At 35.4% G+C, this 19,317-nt stretch overlaps 1 protein-coding gene across 1 annotated transcript; it reads left to right on the forward strand.

The window, feature by feature from the left end:
* Nucleotides 1-4,727: 4,727 nt before the first annotated feature.
* grpr (gastrin-releasing peptide receptor) lies at nucleotides 4,728-19,079 on the forward strand. Its single transcript, XM_041259451.1, has 3 exons — nucleotides 4,728-5,220; nucleotides 13,239-13,590; nucleotides 17,603-19,079. Exons 1-3 carry the CDS (start codon nucleotides 4,802-4,804, stop codon nucleotides 17,993-17,995), a joined length of 1,164 nt encoding a protein of 387 aa, XP_041115385.1. The 5' UTR covers nucleotides 4,728-4,801; the 3' UTR covers nucleotides 17,996-19,079.
* Nucleotides 19,080-19,317: the final 238 nt, after the last annotated feature.

Below are 19,317 nucleotides of genomic sequence, written 5' to 3' on the forward strand. Positions count from 1 at the left end.
ATGGCCAAGAGTGGTCAAAGTGTGCATGTGACAACAATATCCCAAGCACGCCACAAATCTGGCCTGTATGGTAGGGTGGCAAAAAGGAAGCCATTACTCAAGAAAGCCCACCTTGAATCCCGGTTGAAGTATGCAAAGAAATTGTCAGGAGATTCTGTAGCCATGTGGCAAAAAGTTTTGTGGTCTGACGAAACTAAAGTGGAACTTTTTGGTCTAAATGCAAAGCGTTATGTTTGACGCAAAGACAACACAGCACATCACCCAAAGAACACCATCCCTACTGTGAAGCATGGTCGTGGCAGCATCATGTTGTGGGAATGTTTCTCATCGGCAGGGACTGGGGCACTTGTCAGGATAGAAGGGAAAATGATTGGAGCAAATTACAGAGAAGTCCTTGAAGAAAACCTGCTGCCCTCTGTAAGAAAGCTGAAACTGGGACAGAAGTTCACCTTTCAGCATGACAATGACCTAAAGCACACAGCAAAAGCTACACTGGAGTGGCTAAGGAACAAAAAGGGAAATGTCCTTGAGTGGCCCAGTCAGAGCCCCGACCTAAATCCAATTGAAATTTGTGGCATGGCTTGAAGATTGCTGTCCATCAACGCTCCCCACGGAACTTGACAGAGCTTTAACAGTTTTGTAAAGAAATATTGCCAAATCTAGGTGTGCAAAGTTGGTCGTAGACCTATCCCAACAGACACAGCTGTAATTGCTGCCAACGGTGCTTCCACCAAGTATTAACTCAGGGGGGTGGAGACTTATCCAATCATGATCTTTCAGTTTTGTATTTTAATATATAATTTTTTTTCTCAATACATTTTTTTCCCCCTTTAACAGTGTGGAGTATGATGTGCAGATAAGTGGAAAAAAAATCCTCATTTAAATGCATGAAACTCTGATGCACTGACACAACAAAATGTGAAAAAAAGTTCAGGGGTGTGTAGACTTTCTATAGGCACTGTATCTTTGCTTTGAATCCACTACCCAACTGTGGGACCTTACAGAGACAGATGTATTTAAGCTGAAATCATGTGAACCACTTTTATTGCACACAGATGGACTCCATTTAACTTATTGTGTGAATTCTGAAGGCAATTGGTTACACCTGAGCTTATTTAGGAGTGTCATAGCAAAGGGAGTGAAGACTTATCTAATGAAGACTTTTCAGGTTTTTATTTTTAATTGATTTGTTTTTTCCCCTTCTCCCCCTCCCATTTTTTCACAAATTTTAAGTGTTGAGTAGATTGTGTAAATCAAAGGGAAAAAAATCCCATTTAAATGCATCAAGATTTCAGGTTGTAACACAACAAACTGTGAAAATGTTCAAGGGAGGTGAATACTTCCTCTCGGCACTGTAAGTGCCAGTAAGGAAGGTGTTGGTCACAGGTGTAGGCAGTTAATTTAGTGAAGTACCATTGTAGGGCTTTTTTTTCTTGACCAGTCTACATTTTTTAAACTGATCGGGGGGGCTTATGTCGGCCAAGGTGTCCTTGGCTCACAGCGCACCAGTGACCCCTGTGGTCTGGCCAGGCGCCTGTGGGCCTGCCTGTAAGCTGCCCAGAGCTGCGTTGTCCTCCGATGCTGTAGCTCCTGGGTGGTTACATGGTGAGCCTGCAGTGTGTAAAGAAGCGGGAGGCTGATGACACACGCTTCGGAGGACATCGTGTGTTCATCTTCAACCCTCCCGAGTCAGCTCAGGGGTGGTAGAGGTGAGCTGAGCCTCAAAATAATTGGACAATATAAATTGGGAGAAAAAAATACTAAATCTATATTAAATAAATAAATTAAACTTTACACAGAAAAGCATGCTATTTGGTGATATTATTTGTCCAAACCGATAAAACAACATGAGCTTAAAGGCAATGTTCCATACAAGAAAACAGATAAGATTTTCAAATGGCTGTCTCGTGATTGGGCAATGTGCAAAGCAAAGTATGCGAGGTAGGAACGACGGACTTTGCGACCACTTATTTATGCATTCAGTGCATATAATTTCAAACTGTGCGCAATTTAGGATATGAGTGGCATCTAATAGCCTATGGTGTATGCAAGATAAAACAAATAGAATTAATGGTGCAGATAATACCCCTGTTGATTATAGGCATTTCAATAAATTAGTGTTGCTGCCTTAGACTGAATCTGTTTTTTTAAAGTCATTCCTTTGATTTGAATGCTGTTTTAACATTTTTATTCAGAAATGAAACACCCACTAAAGAATAATATATGTAAACATTATATATTCAGAGGACATAAAAGATAAAAGATATAATTTGGCCCACAGCCTCAACTGCAATGAAAAATTTGGTCCCCCATGGAAAATGATCCCCCCTGATTAAGTTTCATAGATCAGCCTATGAAAAACTGTGCACACACACCCCCCCCAGACTCATTTTAATACATTGAAATTAAATATTTGATGCATTTTGCTATACAGAATTATCACAAAATGCAAGAGACCACAAGCTTATACTTGCATAAAGTTGAATGCATTATTTCTACAGATAAATTAGTGAAATATAACAGCTACGTCAAATATTGAAGCAGATTATGTATTTATGTCTCTGGTTATTTAAAGTTTAATGTGAGCAACAACAACAACTATACTACTATTACCACTACTTCTAATAATAATACTATGCAGTATTTAAAATCTATCGGCAGTCTTCTACAGTGTTACAAGATGACGAATGTAGAAACGTTTGCTATCATAGCCATTTATTTTAGTTATCTACAGTATTTGCAAAGACCTGATACAGTTTCATACATAATTAATCAGCATAATAATAGAGTAATAATTGTCATGTTGGGGGGGGGGGGGCTATATATTTTATAGGAAAATCTCTTAAACAGTCCGGTGGTGAGGGACACACCATTTTCTATAGGATAGTCTGTGAAAAAATAATCTTGTACTGTCTGCTGCTGCTACCACCGTGTAACAATTTTTTTTTTTTTTTTTTTGTTCCTGGGTAGTAAGTGTTATTTCCTAATTGCTTATGCCTCAAAAGTATAGAAAATGGCTATTATTCCCCACAAACTTTGCTTTTGTGACCAGGACAGTGATATTTCAAAATATCACTATTTCCAATGGGAAAACGGGCAAATGTGTGTCTTTTTGTTCACATAAAGTCAGACAAAAACGACATATAAATCCAAATTAACATGTATTTATACTAAAGTAATACAAAAATGACTACAAAAGATTTAGAAGTGAGTAGTTTTTTCGAGATTTACAATTATACTGTAAATACAATTCACAAAAGCAAAGTTTGTAGGGAATAATAGCCATTTTCTATACTTTTGGGGCATAAGCAATTAGGAAATAACACTTACTACCCAGGAACAAAAATTGTGTTCCATAGTGTAATCAGAGTCTGTGGTATACTTGCATTGTCTACTGCTGCTACTCAATAATCAGAGTCTGGGGTATACTTGCACTGTCTGCTGCTGTTACTCAACTCAACTGTTCTAACTGTTTTCCCACTGAAAACATACAGTACAGCCAGTGCCAGATAGCAAGGCGGTGCTAGCATGCTACCTACATTTGGTTAGCTCAGTCATGTGGGTTGAGCTGTACCCAGGGAACAGAAATATCCTGCTAGCAAGTTAGCAAATGATTGATGTGAACAGCTCTAATAAGCTAGGACCAGCCAGTCTTTTCTAAAAACATGATCTGCCCTAGAGAAACTCTTCTACAAAACTTGAAGATCCCTTAAGGGTTAACAGAACCCTTTTAAAGTGCACTTTTCCATTTGAACCAGCTTTACCTCTGACCATATAATATGCTCCTCCTCCACTTCACATTTCTCCCTTTTTCTATTAGGCAACTTGTGCATTAATATTATACATTTATTTTATTGCTCTGCCATGCTAAATTCCATACTTGTTTATTAGCCTTATAGAGATTGACATTTTAAATCGCGGTTACATCAGGTATTATTATTATTATTATTATTATTATTATTATTATTATTATTATTATTATTACTGCAAAGCGAGTACTGCAAGGGTTTTTGGTGTGTTTAAATACACTGAACTGTAAATGTTGCAACCGCAGCATCGTATTAAGCTCAGCGATGGCTCTGCAACACACTGCTTCCCCAAAAGGGGGAGCATTTTATCTACAAGTTCCTAACCCATGCGCATACTATTGTGTTAGTGTTGCTTCTCCAATGGAACAGCAGAAAGCAGCAAAGTGACGTAGGGACTCTGCAGGATTGCAGACCCAAAGCTTTAAAAACGCAGACCCCCCCTCGACCCCCCCACCCCCAAGTCTTGTTATATTTGTCTCGGGTAACTGCCACAGAGGTCCAGATGAGTGAGTAGGATACGTAGAACAGATTACATATTGTGTCAGCGCTCACGAATTAGAAAAGACAGGACCGGGGACTCCATGACTATTTATTGTGTTAAAATCTTAAGCAAGTGAATTAAAAGTTATTTTTGTTAGTGATTCGGTGTATGATATACATATTCCTAGGCGGACACTTTAGTGCATTATGTTTGATGTTTGAATTATGTATTATTATTTTTTTTAATGAATGAACAAGGACACTGAAATAAATAAAACATTTTGAAAATGCAGAAAATACTAAAATAAATAAAACATTAAAAAAATGTGTATGCGGTCCATGGTAGACTCGCCGAAGTATATTATTATTATTATTATATTATTATTATTATTATTATTTATTTATTTATTTATTATTTTTTATTTTATTGAAATAAAAACAAGAATTTAGTAACTTGCCTTGAGAGACTTTATTTTCTGAGAACTTGAGAGCAGCGAACGAGGCAAAGTAGAATGTCTCTCGAGGAACCATTTGTATTAAATCATGAAATGACCAACTTTGTCTTATCAAACTTTTCCGGGAGCGAAAGCATCAATCACTCAACGGTCGTGTTTGACGAATCCTGGTGGTACCCAGGGATTGCAATCACTGTTGTCTATGGGCTCATCATTCTGGTAGGACTCGTCGGCAACATTACTCTGATCAAGATCTTCTGCACTGTGAAGTCCATGAGGAATGTTCCCAATCTGTTCATCTCGAGCCTGGCTTTGGGAGACCTGCTGTTGCTGGTGACGTGCGCCCCCGTGGATGCTAGCAGGTACCTGGCGGACGAGTGGCTCTTCGGCAGAGTCGGCTGCAAACTCATTCCCTTCATCCAGCTCACTTCAGTGGGGGTGTCTGTTTTCACTCTCACTGCGCTGTCCGCAGACAGGTACGAGTTAGGTGAAGTTCAGATCGTTTGTTAATATTAAATCGTGTGTTAATATTTGGAAGGCTACCGTGCTTTACTATAGGCTACACCAGGACAAAGCACGGCTAACCTATTCATTTTTCAATAAGATGGGGTTATGTGTGTGTGAATGGATACTGTAACAGAAGTGAGAGACTTGTTTATACTAGATATTATACGCGCGTCAAATGTGGTTATTTTTATTATTAATATAATAATATAATCAGAAGTCTGCAGTGCTGGTTGAAATGTTTAAACGCCTGGCAGTACATTGCAGAATCTTAGAAATCTACAGTAATCAAATATTTGATACTAGAAGTCCATGTAACCTCCTTTTGAGTTCTGCTTAGTGTTCCATTACTGCACGTGCTGCAGAAAATTGGTTATACACATACAACCTAGATACAGATAACAGAAAGTACTTGGTTTAAACTATAATAACTTTACATAAGAAATTTGTTTAAAAAAATACTAATACATTATTTATATTGGGAATCTATGTACAGATGTTATATGTAATCACAATATATTATAATATTTACAGTTAATTCTGAAATATGAAGCAAGAAACATGTACAACTTGTGTAGTGTTTATTATTATTATTATTATTATTATTATAATAATAATAATAATAATAATAATAATAATAATAATAATAATAATAATAATAATAATATGTTCTTCAAAATTGCTTTGCACAGTTAGATCAAAACAACAAGAACTGTGTACTGCACTTCAACTTTTTAATTATTGAGCAGCACACATTCTGCATGTATTACACTTTTAATTGTCAGCATACCTATTTATTTGAATCCTGAATTCCAATCTTCCGTCAGTTCTGCTGGAGATTAATTTAAGATTAAACTACAACATATATTCTGGTACACAGGTATAAAAAAAAGGAAGAAATGAAAGAAAAGTATATTACAGGACAATGCAAAAAATAAAAATAAATAAATATGAAATGAATGAACTAATATAGTTAAGCATCCATACATATTTTAACATAGTCAATGTATAAAATTGCCCACTATAATAAATACAAATAAGTAATATGAATATATTAGTCTATTGTTTACTATATAATATAGTATATATATATATATATATATATATATATATATATATATATATATATATATATATATATATATATTTATTTTTTCATAATCACATCAGTTTATGAGTAAAGGAAACTGTAAAGGAAACTAATAATTGTAAATGCAGTAAGGTGAGCAATAAACTGACTCCATTGCGATTTAGCAGTTGGTTCAAACAATTTAACAACAAATGCTGGATTGTAAATAAATATAAAACTATAAAGAGAATCCAGAAACAGATAAACAAGGTTTTTATGCTGGGTTGTTTTTTGGATGATAATAATAATAATAATAATAATAATAATAATAATAATAATAATAATAATAAATAATAATAATAATAAAACTTGTACAAACTGAGATAAAAAATTTTAACCTCAAGATTAATCATGATCATTTTTTTTTTAAATCGCTTGACCGCCCCTGTATAGTGAGCAGTTTTTTCCTATGGGAATTAAGGGTATAATCCACTGCTTTCCTTGACGACTAGGAAATAAGTTCTTTCGTAACTTAATACATGCTTTTTAATGTTTATTGGGATGAAAAAAAAAGACGATTTTGCCTGGTTTAATTTTAGTGCTGTTTAATCTTTTTGTTTTTGTTTTTGTTTATCATCTTTGTAGGACAAATCTACTGAATCATACAAATAGACCTCAGTTATGTAAACTGACATGCTGTGGTGTTTACTGTTGGTGTAACCCACAATGTATTAATTGAAACAAAAAAAAAAAAAAAGCAGTTTTAAACATTTACTGCTGTAATGTCAATATATATTATATTACAGCAGTAAATATATCCATATATCCATGTATCATTTGTTGTCTTAAGTTTACCATTTTAGGTTGTGGTTTGCATTAAGGAGTGTTTGCATTTAAGAGAGAGGAATATAGTGTACATAGATAAAATCCATTTATTGTTTTTCTTTTGATGACTATAACAACTGAGTGGAAGGGGGGGGGGGGTATTTTGAAATGACGGATTCAATAATGTGCAGAAAATGATAATGTTGTTTTTATTATTCATAAAAAGTACAGTGCAGTAATGTATCAGACTCTATCAACATGTATCCCAAAAAAGATAAACGTGAAGGCAGGGAACAACAGCGCCTGTAGGACATGAAAAGAAGGTAATGGTACTATCGATTGGATTACTGGAAAGGTAATTTGTGCGCACAATGCTATAGTAACCCAGGCCTATTGCTGAATCGATGCATAAAACAATAATGTTATTGGTAGAGTATATAGTCAGTTAAACTGTGACAGTGTTTGCTGTTTGCTGGTCACTGTGACAGTGTTTGCTGTTTGTTAATCACTGTGATAGCGTTTTCTGTTTGCTGGTCACTGTGACAACGTTTGCTGTTGTTGATCACTGTGATAGCGTTTTCTGTTTGCTGGTCACTGTGACAGCGTTTGCTGTTTGCTGATCACTGTGACAGCGTTTGCTGTTTGCTGTTCACTGTGACAGCTTGACAATGGAACCAGGGCCCAGGACTCCAATGCAAGATGTGCATGTGACCATGTTTCCCAGTTCTCCACAGCAGGGACTACCATACAACACAGAGTTTGAGCTCTGCAGCATTCTGAAGCTTGAACCTCACACAACGCAGCTACATTACCTGTATGATTTAAAACAAATATATGTAATAATCTGCGGTAGAGCTGCCCATGACAGACGGACAGACAGTAAAAAAAAAAAGTAGTTTGTGTCTAAGATATCCATGAACATGAGATACTCAAGGGAGAAAAATTGTAAAATCTGCAAAGGACAAGATTTGTGATATTGTTATAGAATTTGGGTGACATGGATCTCTGTACGGAGGGTGCATTTGGCTTTGTGTAATGGAGCAGGCTGTTATTTATTCCTTTGGTGATGAATGTTTGTTAAAGTTTAAATACTTGTTATAAGGATACTCTATGGGGGACATTGGTTACATGGTTAAAATCCCACCATCCACAACCTGACAAAAGTTTTGTAAAGGACTTTTAAAAAAAAAAATTAAAGCTGCTTTTGATTAATTATATCATGTTCGTAGTTTTCAAAACTCTTTTCAGCTGAGGGGGTTTACGGTTTATTTAATTTTCCAAAGTACTGTTTAACCTAAGAGAACATTCCTGAAAACAGTCCTTACATTTTTGTGAATTTTGTGAATTAAAGGATGTTAGGAAATTCATTAGTAAGAAAATGAAGATGGTATAACATATTTGTTTTACTGTATATACAGTACCCTGACAAGTTTAATTTTCATAATGCACTGCACCATGGAAACAGACCCAGCAAGCCTCCTCATTGTGGAGGTTGGGAATGGCAGGTCGCCATCTGATAATTAAGTGTAAGCTAAAAGACATTTTAAACAGTTAACTGACTGCAGTAAAATACATTCAAATAGGGAATACATTTTCTATGGATGGGAAATCAACCCTTTGGGCCACTTTGTTACCACAATAAATATATGTTGAGAACATATTAAAAAAAAAAAAAAAACACAATAATCTGTGAACGTTCTTAAAGTGGGAACTGTGTTAAAGTAATAAATAAATAAATAAAAACTGTAATGATTTATATTATATTATTAAAAACTATTGTAATATGGGACACTGTTCCTTGGACAAATATATGCCGTTGTGAATTTACATTGCAGAATAAATATGTAGATCTACTGTTTTATTAAAATTCTATGTAGGTAGTCTTTTCAATACAGTTCTTTTTGAAAGCACGCATCAGTTTAATTGTGAGATAAGCGGCTCCATTGATTTTTGAATTTACAGTGCCCTCCTTCCTCCTCTTGCAGCTTCTAAATCTACCTGAGAAAAGCCATCTTTTGTCACTGCCATAACCATGACTTGTTGCATACTGATTTGCAAGAATGAGAGAGGAATTATTTAAATAAAAACAAACTCTAAATTCATGGCGTAAAAAAAGTCTTGTCAGCTTGTGCTCATCCTAATTATAACAAATTACAATGCCATCCAGAAGAGAGAAATTATTTTACTGAATAAAGGGGTCTGTTCATAAAGGGTTAGTGAGAAAACAGGAGTACATGATCGGATTGCGTCCACAGCCGCCTATTTAATGACAGTTGCTATTCATAAGAGATCATTCAGATGCGTTGTTAAGCCCCAACGATTTTCGTCTATGAAGGCATGTTTTCAATGAATTCTGAGCAAGGTTAACGATGACCTCATTAAAGTTTTCATTGGTCCTGAGCGTCAACTTGCTATTCATAAGAGTGAACGACAGCAAAATGCTGTCAATACCTGGGAGTTATTGAATGCTTTCTAGTCAAGTCTGAATTAACGACAGCCTCGGCAGCCAATTTTAAGACCTATTTTATTACTACACTTGCTGTTATACAGTTTGACATACCCGTGATTAACACTGCATATTTAGAAAAAAAAATCTGTAGCTTATTATGAAGGAACATGCTTAATATAAATATATACTCACACAAGAATGTATTCTCTGGCATAATCATTTTTAAACAGCTCTGTGAAGCAGAGAGCAAGTTATAATTATTTCTTTGCCGTGATCCACGGCTGAAAGCGGTCCTTTTCTTTTTATTTGTTTTATCTGTGTTCACAATAAACAGTTTGGACGAATACTGCCTGTGTGAACCTAGTTATTTTCATGGAGTGTTACAATATACACTATATCAGAGCTGCTGATGCAATGAGAAATTTGGGCTTGCTTTGTATGCAAAAAACACTGAGATCAGTGTTTGAAAGGGAGTCTTTTTTTTCATGCACCACAGAATGATCCATTTTGTGTACAGTGTGCAATACGGTGTGAAACTTTCACTGATTTATAAACATAAACTCACCCCTGATTGATTCCCTGCTTTAAGCTGGATTTATTATTATTATTATTATTATTATTATTATTATTATTATTATTATTATTACTACTACTACTACTACTACTACTACTAATAATAATAATAATAATAATAATAATAATAATAATAATTAGTGTTGTAAATCGAACCCTAACGTCGACATCGATTAATTTCCATTGTAATATATATATATAATATATTTATATATATTAAAAAATCAATCCCACTGTACAAAGGAGAAAAAAATAAACAAGGTCTGAAAACTACGTTACCATTATGGCCTATTCACATTGAAATATTTACCTCTCATTTAAAAAAAAAAAAAAAAAAAAAAAAAAAAGTGCTGTTGTGGTTACAATTTATGAATTCTGTAGCCATGCAGGCATGCAGTGTGATACTGTGAAACTGGCTCAATTTTACTTTTACACTGAGATTACTTTGACATTACTTTCAAGTGGTCCCTAAATAGACCCTACAAAGTAGGAGATTGTTGCTATATTTTTTAAGGGTACAGTATATAGACCATTTTCCATTTATTATAGTCAGATAGAGCATATATCTTGTATATGTACATTTTGTAATTGTATGTCTCGTATTTGCGTATGCCTTTAATTAAGTGGTACAAAAAGGCTTTACATGTGTATGTGTGTGTGATTCAGAATGCCTTTATCTTGTTTATTGTTCATTTAAATCCCATCATCCCAAACGAGGTGGTGATCATTTGAATGTACTGTTGAAAGGAAAGTCTTTTTGGATTTATACATGAAATACTTTGCATCCCTTTGGTTTAAATGATGAACTAGACTATAGTCCTTTCTTATAGTAATTCTTTATAGCTGATGCACTAAAGCATTTTATAGTACTTTATTTATGAATGGGTTTGTATATGATTGTATTATATATGATTTGTATTGTTCATGTACATGTGTAAATTATGAAATTGTGTTTGATAATGCATGATTGATAATAATTTACGTATGGTTCAATGTGTAATTGTTTTCATGTGCCGTATGTGAGGTTATTGTGGTTAAAGTGTTCTACTTGTAAATCGTTAATTATATATAATTCCTGTGAAAAGTTGACACGCTATCCTGATGAAGGCACTGTGGTGCCGAAACCAGTAGACTTTTATCTCTTTTTTTAATGCAATAAAGCATATTGAATACACTATATTGTGTGCGCCATGAAGTTGAATGGTTTATATATATGTGTGTGTGAAGAATATTTCAGGGGGTCAGGTTAACGGTAACTCTCTGGTGTACAGGGTGTTATGTATTTAGAGATTAAACTTGATTCTGAGATCTCTATTGAGGCTACAGCTTTAAACCTCAGCGTTTTACAAAGTTACCAGGATGTGATGACCTAAGCAGAAAATTATACAAAGTTAATCTAAACATCACGCAGCATACACCATTTAAGATGACTGATATTTCATTCCCATGCCTTTTTTATTATATAAAACAAAAACAGCCAATTACTGATTGTTTTCTCTGTTACGAGCTGAACAGCTTTTCAAAGAGATTGTGTTGTCACATATTGAAGTCATTTTGAAGTCTTCATTTCTTCAGAGGTTCAAGATTCCTAACTTGTCACTGTTTTTTTTTAAAAATCCTGCATTATACATCAGTTTCTACATTAAGGGTTTATGGATTAAAACAAAATAGGATTTGCGTGTATTTTGCTCTGCACAATTACATACCTACCCATACTGTTATGTATTTTCTTCGAGTTCTGAAGGGGAACTTTGCGTTGGCTGTCTCTCACAAGCCTGAAGCAAAGTAGCATAGAAAACAGATTAAAATTCCAATCTTCCTTGGTTTCTTAGTTTGCTTTAATTGCTGTATGTGATTTATTCCCCAGCACATGAAATGAAATAAAGACAGATTACAGTACTTAAGACAAGACAATTGTCCCTGCTGTGCAAGCACTTCTATGTAGGAATATACCATCTGTACATTATGCCAATCCTGTTATTGTAACGTATCTTAGCCAATCAATTACTTCTGATTTATTAAGTTTTAAAGTACATTTGTATGAACCGCAGAACCCCCGGCGACATAATGAACGCTACTGATTTATGACTTGCATTACTTGTTAAGTTGCTTATTTTAGTATTTGGTATATATTTATAACATTTATATCTGTGATTATTAAAATCATGCAAAGAAAGAACAAAATCAACAGAGGTATATATTGGCAATGCAGAGAAAAACAAGTTTACTCCCACAAATTTTTATTATACACTACATCATTATTTGCCTGAAGTTAGCCCTCTTTTGCTATAATCCCTTTAGTGACTTATTTTAGCGATGGGAGTTTTTTTTTTTTTTTTAACTAGTTCTGTGGATGTGTTTTGCGTATGTGGTGACAATCTATTGCAACAGGGAAATCAGACTATATGACTAGTACAAGAAGGTGCCAGTATATAATATTTTGGTTAAAATGAACGCACACAGGATTTTCATGTTTGGATATTTGCTCATAATTTAAACATGTGTTCGTTTTTCAAAAATTCATAAAAGCCATTTTATTGCTCTGAACGCAGGAAGAGACAGCATAGCAGCAGGGGCAGGGGGCGTGGCAATGGCCCCTATGTGTGTATATGTGTGCCTTTATTTTACATCATGACTTTACAAGTAGTGAATATGAACATCTAATTTTTCTGTCCGAATACATGTCAAAAAATATTCATTTGAATATTCAGATATTTGTCCCAGCAGTAATGTACATTATAAATAGTAGATACTTTGGAAATATATTTAATTTGAAATAATGTTCAACATTAGACTAAAATCATACCAGGAGCTATTTTATTTTTAAGTATTACTTTAATCCAGTTATCTCAGTTAAGTAGCAACTGATTCAGGCTGCCTTTATCTTGTTTATTGTTCATTTAAATCCCATCACCGTGAGCTGTGTGTGTGTTTTTTTTTCTTTTACACACAAATCTGATTTATCCTACATGTGTGGATTCTTCAAAGCCTATTTATTTTTCATTTTTAAAACAGCCAACTCCTGAATTAACAATACAAGCCATCTAAGCAAATGTTTTTTTTGTTTTTTTCAGGTACAAAGCTGTTGTCCGACCCATGGATATCCAGACCTCCCATGCCACCGCAAAAATATGCATCAGAGCTGCTTTCATATGGATCTTCTCCATGACTCTCGCCATCCCTGAGGCAATCTTTTCAGACCTTCACACCTTCTATGTCCCAGGAACCAACAAAACATTCATTACCTGTGCCCCATACCCTCACTCAGGAGACCTCCACCCCAAAATCCATTCCACGGTTTCATTCCTTATTTTCTATGTCATTCCACTCATCATTATTTCAGTATATTATTATTTCATTGCCAAGAACCTGATCAGGAGTGCGACTAACATGCCTGTGGAAGGTAACATACATGTGAAGAGACAGGTGAGTTGTCTTGGGTCATCTGGGAATGGGTCTAAAAAGCCAAGATACAACAACGCTGGATAATCTGAACTCTTGCAGTCCGAAGTGACCGTTATCTGAAACATGCTCTCATAATGAAATTTAATTTGCTAGCAGTTATAGAAATCTCAATCTCTACATTGTAGGAGATGTGCATAAAACATTTACTGTCTCTGTATTTTTATTGAAAGGGTTATTAGTGATTTTTGAGGAAATATAAATACTTCTATCAATAACATGCAACAAAGACTATACATTTATTTTAGTATTGTACAGATTATTATCACAAACCTGAACATGGTCTGGCTGGTTCAATTAGAAAGCATCTACAGAATTGAAATGTTGGCTAATATTACCACGGATAGTTTGTCTTAACTATTTGCAAACAAAAAACATTTTCTTGTTTTAAGCAATTTGTAATAGACGGATATACTGTTTTGCTAACCCTAATTCGCTCAGTTCTCACCCTTAATGTAATAAATAAATGTAAGTTGAAAATCAGCATATGAAATCAATAGCTGAATTTTTAGATCTGGGTTTTTTCAAAACAGCTTGGGTGTGGTCGTTTTAGTTTTTCATCAGGTGGCTGGTTATGAAAATATGGAATATAAAAGTGCTTTACATTTTTGGCTGCACATTGTGCTAATGGTTTTGAATGGATACAAAACATACAGGTACACCATGTGAATGTGAGGATACATTACTGACCCATATTCATCTATATACCTGTATGTTGAAGTATAGCCATATATTTCTTAAAATCAATGTCAATATTACAGCACTAGTTTTTCACATTAGAGATTTCCATTAACAAAAGCACAAATCAAACACTAGCCTGCCAGAAAATGGGACTGGTAATTGGTCAATTCGTGTGTTTTCTTTGCTGTTTCTCCATTAACAATAATAGCTATAAAAGGGGATTTGCTTAGTTTTTTATTTTTTATTTTATCTGGCCATTGGATCATTGCCCTTAATGATTCCATTTGCAATGTCAAAAGATGTATCTCCTAGAACATTTTACTGCATTGTCAGTAGGCAATTATTCCATCTTAGTTAAATCAATAATGGGCTTTTAGTATTTGGTCATTGTGTTCAATTTGTTGTGGAATAAAATAAATGAGTAAATGTTCCTTAAGGATTAACCAATTGAAAGCAATTTACTGGTATGTAGAAATGTAAGCTTTGTGCAACAGCTAAGCTTAATGCATACTGAGCTGTGTGTTGAAGCAGAGAATGTATCTTTTAATGATAAATATATAATAACCAAGGCTTTAAAATACAGTTTGTAACCTGTCATTAATATAATAATAATAATCTATGTTATGCTTTGACGCTACTTTCCGTGTTACATTGTAGAGGTACTGCACAGGGATCCTGTTACCCGTAAAGCAGAACTAAACATACTGGGGGACACGTATCAAGATCCACTGACGTAGCTCTAAACTGGCGGAGTGTAAAGTAGCACTCTGCAGCGGCACAAATCTGTCCCCATCCCAAATGTATTAACTGGCTCAAAATGAATGAGGCACAGCGTAAACTGGCACATTTAAATGTGAAAATTCTGCTGCTCCGGTGTCTTTGACAGATTTATCTGAAAAATAGCGCCTCCCCTCCAAATGGGCTATCTCAATTGAACAATAGGTAGGCCATTTGTAGAGGCAATGTTGGCTAAATTTCTTGACTTTATATTATATTATTATACGATGGATAAAACCAAATTACATAATATAAAGAACATAATTTGTTACACGGCCAATAAAAACAATTGTACACAACGAAATAGCCAGTATCGAGCTATAATTTAATCCTCAGGGGAATGTGGTCCCTAAATACTCTCCCTTCTCAGTACTCTCCCTCTGTTCCTGGGTTGTTCAGGAAGGTTAGAAGTCTGCACTTTCCGTCATAAGACATGCCCCTGAAAATTCATGACAGCATGAATTTCACGGAAATCGTGTATTTGACTGCCTACCATGAAAAATATGCATTTTATTTTCCTTACAGTATTTTACATTACTGTACTCACTCTTCACCTCCCCTGTTTATTTCATGCTTTTATCAAGTAGAAGCAGCTCTGCAGGAGCTGTACACGGTCCGGCTCAATGCCATGCATTGGGTTACTAGGGCAATGGGGTCAAACAAATACCGGCTTCATGACTGGTGAATTCCTCATACTGTACCATGACATTTCTACATACTACTAGAAGTGTACAGTGTGTATAAAGAAAACAAACAAAACACAAAAGCTTCGGTTTTGCCATTTCAGGTTTGGAGTTAACATTTCTCCAGTGTTTAATATTGTAGCGCTTCAGGGTAAACAAAAGGGAGGCAGCAAGATCTCATTCAGATGTTTATTAAGGTCAGCATCAGGACACCACAACACAACAGCCCCAAGCTGCTCGCAGGCAGCTCCTAAATAGAGACCCTCCCCCCAAGCCCTACGGGCTCACACACACAAGGGCACATTTATATACACACTGACCAATTGCTCAGTCCCTCAGTCCTGTACAAGCAGCTGACTGGCGGAACCGAACACAAATCACAGAGCAGCAAACACAGACCCCGTCTACATACAGCTGCACTGTGCACGTGACACCTCAGGCAAGACACGAGCACCGCCTAGACAGAAAACACGCTTAACTCACAGATTCATGCAGGGTGACACAGGAACGGCGGGAATGACAGGACAACATACACATTTAGCACAGATCGCTACAATATTTTGAAATTAGAGGAAGCAAAGTATGCTATGAATTACACAGAATTTATCATTCAAGGTTGTTTACATTATTAAAGATTGTTTCAATAGTAATCAAGTTTAAAGAGTTGACTCAGTAGCTAGGCCTAAATGTTAAAATGTTTCAGCCTTGGTTTTGAAGAACTATCAGTGATAACACATTTTAGGCAGCTTACATCAGTAGAATATAATGTAAATATAATTTTTTTTAATTTATTTTTTTAATAAAATGTTGGTTTCGTGAAATTCGTTGTTTTTTTTTTTATTTTTTATTGTCATTCGTGAATTTCTTTTTACAATACTGTGGATTTTCCAGGCCCCTATGACTGCTGCCATAATGCTTTCTCCTATCAGCTGCTTTCCGACTTTTTCTTTGCTCCCAAATAAGACCAATTTGAAATCGGTCTTATTTGTGGACCCTTTTAGGGTGGGCGCTGCTGTTCTGCCACTTCATAAATATTAATATAAAATAAATATTCATTTTAATATCATAGACTTAATTTACAAATGCCCCACTTAGCCCCACCTACAATTTGTCCATGCATATTCATAAGTCCATGTCTAATGAGCGGTGGAGCGTATTGCACAGCGGAACACATTTTGACAGTGCTAACACTGCCTTGCCAAAAGTGTCATGATACCTACGGGGCAATTTTAAGGCTGGCAAAAATTACCCCTTTAAGTTAACGATTACGTTTCCAATGATGGTCATTTCTGACTGCATTATTTGTGCAAAACTGAATATTTAATTGGTGTGTCATCTACACAATAAATCTGTATAGTTCTGTCTTCTTTAAATAATTAAATATTACATTTTTTAATTATTATTGGCATCAAGTCTCCACTTATAAACTCAATCAATACACCTGGATAAAACTAAAGAAAAACTTTTTCAGCGTCTCAGTGTTTTTTGTTCCACTCATGCAATACTCATATTTACACATAGGTTACATTATGAAACAGAAATATTTCTTTAACTAAACCATCTTGCAAATAAGGATGTTTAATCACTGGAGAAATAAATCTAACAGTACACTGCATCATGTCTATTGAGTCCCTCTTATTCATGTTTCTGTATTTGCTTTATCCACAGTAGGCGTGGGGTTTTGAAAGAAATGGTGGAATAACTCAGTGTCTTTGACATGCGAATGCATGCAGTGATAAGGAAGAAGCAACAATAAGTTGTAAGACTGTTGTAGAAGTTGTACACTAATGCTTCAGGTGTAACCAAAATACCTATGTTTTCTTCTTTCATTACAGATTGAGTCCAGAAAGAGGCTAGCAAAAACAGTGCTGGTCTTTGTAGGCCTATTTGCATTTTGCTGGCTGCCCAATCACGTCATCTACTTGTATCGCTCATACCACTACTCAGAAGTGGACACTTCTATGCTCCACTATATAACCAGCATCTGTGCCCGAATCCTGGCATTCACTAATTCATGTGTCAACCCCTTCGCTCTTTACCTGTTGAGTAAAAGCTTTCAAAAACAATTTAACAACCAGCTGTGCTGCTGCAGAGCAAGGCTGCTCATCCGAACCCAAAGCATGGGCAGGAGCACAACCAGAATGACCTCGCTTAAATCTACCAACCATTCCGCTGCCAGCTTCAGTCTCATCAATGGAAACCACATATGTCATGAAGACTGTGTATAGCAGCTCTGACAAGGAAGTGTATCATGAATGGTAGTAGGTTTTGAGTGACAGTACTGTACCTGGTTACAACAGAATACGATGATGATGCGTGACAATGTTCCATTAAAATGGGCAGATAACAATCTCATACGATAGGAAAGGGCCCTATTCACAAAACTTTAGCTAATGTGTCACTCACCTTGTAACAGTACGACCGTGTGTTTGCAAGGGAAATAATATAGTCCAGAGAACACAGGTTTCCTGATGTTCACTGTGAATTCCGAAGGGAGTATTTTTTGTACTCTGGTGCTCCCAGGGGGCTGCAGAGACAAAATCGTCAGGCTGTTTCTCCTCACCGTGAGCCAGCTGACCCTACTGCTCTGAAGAGCTGAAGTGGACACCTGCAGGGCTAGCTTTTGTCCTCCTGGGGCTGGGAGCTCGCAGATTTTCACTGGTTTGAGCTCCTTGGTGAAAAGTGGCGGGCGATCACAGGATTCCCACTGACCTTCAGTTCTCCTAAGCTGGGGAGTTGTTGCATTAAGGGAACTGGTAATAAATTGGGGAGAAAAACGGGGGGTTGATTAAAATAAAATAAAACTCCTCCAAAACACTTTAAAAAATATATATATATAGTAAATCATGAGTTATAAGGCTTTGTGAATTAGGCCCATTATGTATTTCCATTCTCTTTTAAACAATATCATATGTGTAAAGTTATACTTGTAGACCACATGTAAGTAACAGATTACACTGGGATTGTACTTATGAAATATTTCAAGAGAACTTGATACTATAAAAGTTGGTTGCTGTTTATAACACTGGTGGTACAGTAGTCAAGAAATACTGTCCATTTGCTTTCGTCAAATGCTTGGTTGCATTGATTCATTTGTTAAAGGAGAGGAAACCACATTTCATCACTAAATCAGTGCAATTCGGAACACTGTCTACTCAGCCATGAAGAGGCTGGTTCTGCAGGATAGTGAGGAGGTACAAACTGTTTCTTTTTTCCTGAATTGAACTGTAGTATTGAACACTACTACTTGTGCCTGTATTATGCATGAATTAATTTATTTTTGTTGCTATATGCATGTATATAATAATTAGAAGGAACTACAGCTTTAAGTTAATTTGAACTTAACTATATTGATACTACCTATATATATATATATATATATATATATATATATATATATATATATATATATATATATATATATAGATCACACACACGCACACCAAGGTTGGTGAATTTAACAGATACTGTATATGTGTACAGATTGGTAAGAAACAATTCTATGGCTAGATGCACTAAACTAAATGTGCACCATTCTTGTCACACATGT

Source organism: Polyodon spathula, chromosome 9 (genome assembly GCF_017654505.1).
Source record: "Polyodon spathula isolate WHYD16114869_AA chromosome 9, ASM1765450v1, whole genome shotgun sequence".
In the NCBI taxonomy this organism is placed as follows: Eukaryota; Metazoa; Chordata; class Actinopteri; order Acipenseriformes; family Polyodontidae; genus Polyodon; species Polyodon spathula.

Excerpts from the sequence above, each read along its gene's own strand:
- grpr (XM_041259451.1), top strand. The coding sequence starts at position 4,802 with ATGTCTCTCGAGGAACCATTTGTATTAAATCATGAAATGACCAACTTT. Across the intron at positions 5,221-13,238 it reads ACTGCGCTGTCCGCAGACAG|GTACAAAGCTGTTGTCCGAC; the intron begins GTACGAGTTAGG and ends TGTTTTTTTCAG. Across the intron at positions 13,591-17,602 it reads ACATACATGTGAAGAGACAG|ATTGAGTCCAGAAAGAGGCT; the intron begins GTGAGTTGTCTT and ends CTTTCATTACAG.